Source organism: Myotis brandtii, unplaced genomic scaffold, assembly GCF_000412655.1.
Source record: "Myotis brandtii unplaced genomic scaffold, ASM41265v1 scaffold440, whole genome shotgun sequence".
NCBI lineage: Eukaryota > Metazoa > Chordata > Mammalia > Chiroptera > Vespertilionidae > Myotis > Myotis brandtii.
Window position 1 is genome coordinate 7,047,591 of NW_005366834.1, and position 8,711 is coordinate 7,056,301.

The window sequence follows — 8,711 nt, forward strand, 5'->3', positions numbered from 1 at the left end:
ACACAACTGGAAAGAATTATGCTGTGGCTTACTATGTTGGAATGCAGATTTTGTTTGGAAAAATGGAAATTTTCCAGCTTTCTGCACTTGAACCCAAACCCCCTACAGTGTCAGGTTATCAGGAACTTACTAGTAAACTGTTACAAGAAATACAATGGGCATTAAAGAAAGCCTGTACCACTTATCAGAGAGAAAGCACTGTAGGCTGCCAATTTCTTAAAAGGGGTGTGGCTTTAGAGTCACAAAATTAAAATTCACAAAACGTTTGCTTGAGACTTAGGACAAGAACACTATTATCAGGTCTAATATACCATTCTTTCTTGGATCAAAACCAAATTGTACCACCATCTGTGCCCACCATGCCAAGGGAACCACAGCCTTATGACTCCAACTGGATTAGTGGGAACATTAGATAGACAGCAGGGGCACAGGTCCTTTAGTAAAGACACAGAGTGAATAAATGGGATGCCTCAACAATTAGAGTTGGATGCTAGGATACTTAAAGTCTGAGCTGAGGTTAGATGCTGTCTAGAAAAAGCTAAAGAAAAAAAGAAGCTTATAAAACCTGTGGGTCTATAATTTCTCGTGTCTTCAGAGTTTCATTGGAGAATATGTACTATGGTGAATCAACCTCTGACCAGGTACCATGTGCAAATCTATAAACACTAATCCAGAGACTCATTATGATGGCTCTCATGCTACTTCTGGCCCCAAGGTCAGAGCATCTCAGAGAAGCATTTAGATGGCAGCCCTGCACTTTATACTGATCCACTTAACAGGTCTTCTGGCCATTGCTCACGACCTCCTCCCAGAGTTGGGAAACAGCATTTGCAAAGGATAGTTTGTGATGTTTTAGATAAAAGTCTGAAGGTCCTGAGAAATAGCAGCACCCCCAACATCCTTTTTCATATACACAATCCAATGATTTCTAGTAAATTCACTGAGTTGAGCAACTATCACTGTTACCTTACAGTTGGAGTGTGGGTAGCTGGCGGCAGGATGAGCACAGCCCTGGTTGGCCACTTCGGGCAGGCTGCACAGGGCCTACGCAGAGGATGCAGGTGTGTCGGGAAGCAGGGGTTCCCTGCAGACTCCAACAGCTTCCCTGGAGTACTGTATCTAGCCTCAGGAGGTGGGCTAAGGACTGCAGCATCTCTAGACTTCCTGCAGTCACCTCTTCCTCACTGAGCCTGATACTGTACAGTCAGGGAGCACCAGGGAGTCTCCCCCATTGGCCAAGATAGTGCAGGGGGAGGTTCTTACACTGAAAACCTGTCTCCAAAACAAAGACTGGAGACATGCTTCCACAACATGCTGTATTCTTTCTAGCCAAAAGCTAGAAAGATGAATGGATAGGGACCAAGAATGCCAAAAGTTAGAAAGATGAATGGACAGGGCCAGAGCAGCCAAAAGCTAGCAAGATAATAGAATATATATATTTAAAAAATGTCCTCCCGTCCCTCTCCCTATAAAAATTGTGGGCTTGAGCAGGAAGGGGGAATAGTCTTTGAGACAAGAGTCCACCATTATCGCAGGTCATAGCACCTGAATAAACCTCTTTTCTTTTGTACCAGAACCTGTATCATGAGTTTGGCTTTCATTGTGGCAGGCATCCGAATCTGCATTTCAGTTACATCACCACAATCTAATTTTAGAACATTGTCATCTCCCCAGTAAGATCCTTCATGTTTGTTTACAGTTAATCTTTGTTCCTATCACTAGCCCTAGAGTAAGTGAAGGCTATGAGAGTGCCCCTCCCTTTCCTCAACTCCCACATCCTCAGTTTATCTGCCATCATATATTGCAGAGTGGTTACCTACATGTTTTCTAATAAGAGACAATGCCTGTGACATTAGCTATCTTGTGGAGTTTGGACACAAATGCACGCACGCGCACGCGCACACACACACACCCCACCACCACCACCACTACCAACAACAACCACATTCCCCATTCAGCCAATCAGGGAGAAGTCCCACACTGCTGTACAATGCTTCCAACTCAGCTATTAAAGGTATGGCCACAGTTTTCAAAGACTGAAGGAAAATTGAGTATTATCCTTCATAATAGATATTATTCTTAGAAATCAGTATCACTCAGACCTTAAAACTGAGGATCCAGCCTGTGCTTCCTGAAGACAATACTAATGAATTCAGGGGTGAAATATCATAAGAGGATCGAGGAACTGAAGGAAATAACCATTATCAAATGGCTTCCGGAAGTATGCCACTCACTCAATATTTTCTTCATATCAAAGTTTAAGCGTAGTTCTAGAAAACAGTGGGGAGAGAATCAGAGAAGCATTTTTAAGTTTGCTCCTCTGAGGCATGTCTAAGAAATCAGAGTACACTTTCTGTTTCTTTGCCAGAATGTTGTGTGCAGGTGTTTTCTGGGAGGAGGAAACAAATTTGCAGGCAAATTTGCTCTGTGGAGGTTGGAGGGTGTGATAATTGCACTGGCCCCAGGACTCTGTCATCTCTGCACTGAGAAAGTTAGCCTTCGCTATTATGCGTCCATCTTGAAATACCAGGCTGACAATATGAGACCAATTATGCAGCAAACATCTCTGATATACATTTTAATGTAACTAATACCCACACCTAATTTATTGTTTAACACTTTGAAATTTTCATTAAAAACATTAGATAAAAGGATTCATGCAAACAAATAGAAAAACAATACTTTCTTTTATAATTTTTCAGATATGCAATATATATAATGAACAGCTTTCACAAGAATGGGGTTCTTCCACTTAAGAGTTGGATAAAAAAAATTCCATAGTAATTTAGCCCAGCAGCTAAAAATTTTGTTTCATATGAACATCACATTTTCCCATTTTTCTTTCCTGATTTTACCCACAGCATGATAGAGAATGCATTCTGATAAAAATGTACAAAATATTGGCTGGGCCTGCACCAAAGGAAAAGGCAAAATAAAATAAAAATTGTAAATCACTAGAGAGTAATTTTAAGCATAAAAAGCGGACTTTTTAAATGCATGCAGTGCCACAGTCCCTTCCCCCAACCCTTGCAACAGAGCTCACATATTTTTATACTTTCTATTTATGAAAAGCAGAAAAAATACTAACAGAACTTAAATCCAGTTAGGGAAACACAGAGGGACTATTTAACATACTTTTAACTTTCTCTTTTCACAGCCACTCAAATTAAACAAAGGACCGTGACAAAAGTGACTGTAAAATAATGGTGGAAAAAGTGATAATATTACAAAACATAGATTTCTGACTACAGAGGATCAAAAATAAATTACATTGACGTGATTTCCATTTTGGCTTCAAAGAACGAAAGCCTCAAAAGTGAACGTCTAGAATCAATTTACCCGATTCGCACATTACCTTAACCGAATTTCAAGAATGATCTAATGCCCATATTTGAATTAACAGGCAGAAAATTAAAATTGGATTGGTACCTGATACTTCATTGCACAGAGAAAAACGCCCCAATCTGTTTGCCTTACTACGTGGGTAAAACAATGTTAAGGCATTAAACACAAGGGACTATAATCCAGTTATAAAAGCTACTTATGCATCAGTCTGGGGATAATTAACCCACAGAAGGTAATTCTGTGCTACTTGAAACACACCAAGTCAAAGAACACCCGAAGAGAAGATAAATAGCAGAGGGAAGGCATCATCATGAATGCATGAACTGTAGCACAGATCAAGAGCAGTCACACAGCTGAGAGGACCAACATCAGGCCATGAGTATGCTCCCCCACATCACAAGCAGCAGAAAGCCTGCCTCCAAAACAAAGACAGGAGACTGTTTCCATAACACACTGTCTTCTTGAGGAAAGCGGGCTTTATAGTGTCGTGAAAATCAGGTGACACCTTCCAAAGAGTCTTTCACTATAAACGGCATCGATATATTAACACTAGATCTTCATTCGACAATTACTTTAGAAAGTACTCTTCAGAAAACAGGTCATTTAATTGTGTTTAACATTAATATAAAAGGAGCTGATTCCATAATAGGGTCAACTTCCCTCTAAATAACTACCACAGAAACAATTATATCCACACTCAAACAAGTAAGCAATAACTCAAAAGCTTCTCAACTATTTATTGGGAAGCAGCTGAATTCCAACATGTATTGTAACTACATATAGTCAGATTCTTCATCAAGAATATCAATGTGACCAATCTCTGTCGTGATAGGCAGGACTTTTCAATTGCTCTCTAAATAGTCAAACAAACCTCTTCTCCTACTATCAGGTATTGGTGATTAGTTCGAGGTCTAGAAATCACATGACTATGACCTTCCCATTGTCACAATCCTGAATGCAGGTATGCCTATTCTGAAAGTTCTTGAACAACTTTCAACTTCAGCATAAGGATTTTACAATCAGAACATTTTCTATACTGAAAAATGATATACATAGTATCATAAAGGCTTCTGCAAAGTCAGCCTACTATATTTTCACAAAATAACAGCATTTGCCTTAGAATTGAGACACTTAAATTCCATTGCAACAACTTTAAGGGACAATGACAGCAGCACAACAAAAAAGAAACTTGGGAAAACCTTTGCCTTCTCATTTTTAAGACTTTCATATGCTCCCACTTGGTAGAACAGAACTCAGACTCACACATTTTATTTGCCTTCCAAAAATAGCCAGCACTGTGAAGAGAGGGCAACAGATAATGAAGACCAGATGCCTACCTTCACTGGTAGCCACATTCTTCTGGGCTTGGGTTGGTGTGTGATCTGTACTTGAACTCACGTCGGATGAGATGCTTGAGCTGCCTTTGCCTAGAGAAAACAGAAATGAGCCGCTTTTGAGTTTTGTAATTTCAGAGCTCGACCGTGCCGTTCACTCTGTCCCATAACAAGCCACATCACTTGTTTCCAAGAAAGGGCCAATAATACCAAGAAAGGCGTTTATTAGGTTTCTTGCCTTATGCATTAAATATCTTTTGGGAAATGCCTGACCCATGTCAGAGTAGAACTAATGTCTTATTATAATCTTGCTTGACTATAAACTCAGACAAGATTATAAAACATAGTCAAATATGATAACGTAATATAATTTTGGCCTACATGTGACTTAGAAAGTACATGTGTGAAACACATCCACAGTATTGATTTTTTTTATTTGCAGCTATAAACTACATTTTCCAATAAAGGACAAATGCAAATCTAAGAATGAGGCATTATCTGAGGAGCAAGAGCCTACTTGCTCCAAAAAGCTCTATCACCTTAAAAAAAATTCCCTCTTTTAAAAGACTGTGTCATTTTTCTAATGCAGTAAATCTTAACCAGAGGTGCTTCTCCATGCAATGGGACATCTGGCAATGTCTGGGATCATTTTTAGTTGTCACAACCGGGGAGGGTATGCTCCTAGCGCTAGTGGGTAAGGAGCCAGAGATGCTGCCTAAACGTCTTACCATGCACAGAGCAGTCCCCTCACAACAAAGAATTATCCAGCCCAAAACATCAATCGTGCTGAAGTGGAGAACCCCTGATCCAAATAATCTTACCTCAGCGTATAGCTCAGTTTGTACTCTTCTGACTTTTAATATGAGCATATATAATATTATTACCAAATATTCTCTAAAATCACATGAAAGTCTACAAATACGAACCATACTCCCTGCCTAGTGATGGACGTGCCAATGACCATGGTGAGCGGAATTCCAAGATAATGCCCATGGTACCTGCTACAGACTAAATGTTTGTGTCTCTCCAAATTTCATATTTTAAAACCTAATCACTAACGTGATGGTATTAGGAGGTGATTAGCCTTTGGGAGGTGATTAAGTCATGGGTATGGCACCCTCATGAATGGAATTTGTAGAAGAGACCCCAAAGAGCTCCCTGCCTATGTGAGGAAACAGGGGAAAGATGGCAGTCTATGAACCAGGAAGTGGGCTCTCACTAGTCACCTTGATCTCAAACATTTTAGCCTCCAGAAATGTTAGAGTCAAATTTCTGTTGTTATAAACCATTATAGATAGTTCATATGGTATTTTGTTGTAATGGCCAGAACGGCTGAAGTCAGTGCACCTGCCCTTGGTAATCTGCTCCCCTTGAGTATGGGCAGAACCTGCAACTTGCCACTAAGCCATGGAATATGATGATGGTAAGAGGATTAGAATTGAGACACTTAAGTTCCATTGCAGATTGGAACTTGCAGATGCCATTAAATTCCCTAATGAGTTGAATTTAGTCAAAAGGGAATTATTCTGGGTAGGCCTGACCTGAACAGATAAGCCCTTTACAGGAGTCTGAAGGAGAGACATCCCACTGGTCTTGAAGAAGCAAGTCATCGTTGAGTCCTACAGCTGCAAAGTAATGAATTCTGCTAACACCCACGTGTGCACGGAAGAGGATTTGAGCCCCCGATGAAAGCCTAGTCTGGCCAGCATCTTGACTGCAGCTTTGTAAGACCCCGAACAAAAGTCTAGCTTTCTGACCCAAGGAAAATGAGATAATGAATGTATCTCATATTAAGCTGCTGCTAAATTGGTGGTGAGTTGTCATGTGGCAATGGAAAACTAATATAATGACCAACCAGTTGTATCACAATGGACTCTTTTCACTACGCAAGTTATGATTAAAACTCTTACAAGCAGCTGAGAAACACTGGCTTCCAAGAGTCTTCCCTACACAGTGGTATACACCCCAGTTAGGTGGCATAAGCTTACAGGCTAAAAACAGAGCTGAAAAGCACAAGTGGGTGATTTAAAGAGCTTCAGGGATTTGTTTGCTAATGCTGAGAGTAATGGAACAATCCAAGTTCATGGCTGATATCACTTGGGAAGCTCATTGTGACTGATGACTCTGTTATAACAAGTCTGTTATTCCCATCATCCCTGCCCATTCCACATCCTCTTCCCTCAGAGTGAGCCACAGGGCAGTAACTCTCCATTAGTTTATGTCTAGCCTGCCTTTGCAGTCGCCACTCATCTGCCATGGTTCATCTTTGGAAGGGACTGACATGTTGGGCTTGATACCTAGTTAGAAATATGTCAAACTGACCTCTGACCTCAGTCTGATGCCCCCTTGCTTTTTGACCTTGGACATTCGCTTCCCCTCCATGAGGCTCAGTGTCCACATCTGGTGGGGGAGATGGGGAGATGGGGAGATGGGTGGGCCAAGTGATTTCTAGCAGTTCAAATAGTTTATGATCCTATGAGTCCATTACAGAACTCTTCAAACCTGCAAACATTCCTTTTCAGTAAAAGAGCATTATTGGGTACCACGGATATACAGACTTAAATTATTTTTAGTATATTGTTACTTAGCGATGCACAAATGGAAAACTAAACTCCATATGTGTTTGCTCTGAATCAACAAAAAGACAAAAACAAAGTAACCAATTAAACACAAAAACAATAAAGCCCATAAAATTCCAATTAACACCATTAATTTAATGTGGCAGATGATGTTATTTTGCCGACATTAAATTGCCTTTCAAAACATAAATGTTGTACCGCTGCTAAAGCCAATGTTCTCTTGCTTCTGGCGTATCCTTGCTACCTCGGGCCGTGTGAGGACTCAGCCTCTCCGCTAGAACTCGGAGAGTCCTTCCTGCTGCAGCACGATGCCACCTCAGTTGACCTTCACTTGGTCTGACCCTGTCACTCATGTTTCATTGTCTGCTCCTCTTTCATTCCTTATTGGCCCATAACCACAGAAGCAGAACTCCTTCCTTAAAAGACAGGCACCAACTTGGACAACAAAACCATATGGCAGGAGTCTGTGATAAAGGGGAACCAGTACACAGTTATTGATGATTTTTAAGATTATCATCAAAGGAAAGCACAAAATAAAACAACAAATTTCAGAGGAAATTCTCAGACAGGTCTGAAAACGTGTATGCAGACCCCTCAGAGGACCACAATCTCCAGTTTAAGAAATGCTGGTGACTGAAGACAGGGAAGAAGATTAGGGAAACAAATAACATTACCAATGATATGTATAATAATAGCTAACATAGACTGTGTACGCTGTGCTGTGGACTCCAGTAAATACCTTAGGTGCATCATCATATTTTCAGTATGCTCTACGACTGTGTTTTCCAATCATATTTTATTATTGCCCTCTCCCCAAGGACACTTTTAGACTTTTTCTGCAGTGACTCCCACAAATAAAACTGTAATACCACAGATATAGTGTGTATATATTATGTGCTGTGTGTATATCTCTGCTTTTACATAAAATGCTTAAGAGTTTTCGCCCCCAATTTTTGTCCCTTTGAGAGTAATATTGACCCATTGAAAATGTATGCCCATCAGTAAGTAAAATTTTAAATGCCTGGCTATTTAATGATTTAAGTAATTATGGAAAGCAAGATAGTAGAGATATAAATACAGTCTATTCTTGTTATTCAGGGTAGTAATATTCTACGAAGTCACTGCCAAACACTGACAAAGCTGAATCTTTGCTCTGAGGGGAAACACAGGGCTAGGAATCTGCGACCCTCTGGTCACTTTTCATCACCCCCAACCTTGTTTTGGGTGTATTTCTGCTTGAAGACATCTTATTCAATATATTTTGTTGATTCTTTAATATTCAACTCAAGGCAGCCGCACTGTAGCTCATGTCTGAATGAAGCTTATTTAACACGTGTAAGGCACATCCCAGCCTTCCTGCTCTTAGGAACCACAGACGGCTCTTCAGCACGATGCGTGGGGGCCATTTTAAGTAGCAAAATCATCAATAAACAGCACAAAAATGAAAAAAAAA

General features: G+C 40.3%; 1 protein-coding gene across 2 annotated transcripts in view; it reads right to left on the bottom strand.

The window, feature by feature from the left end:
- Nucleotides 1–8,711, bottom strand: part of FBXL7 (F-box and leucine-rich repeat protein 7) — a 317,460-nt gene that overhangs the window by 219,567 nt on the left and 89,182 nt on the right. For both annotated transcript variants that reach the window (XM_005874490.2, XM_005874491.2), the window contains exon 2: nt 4,683–4,772. In XM_005874490.2, the coding sequence (XP_005874552.1) occupies nt 4,683–4,772 (90 nt within the window). The remainder of the gene's footprint in view (nt 1–4,682; nt 4,773–8,711) is intronic.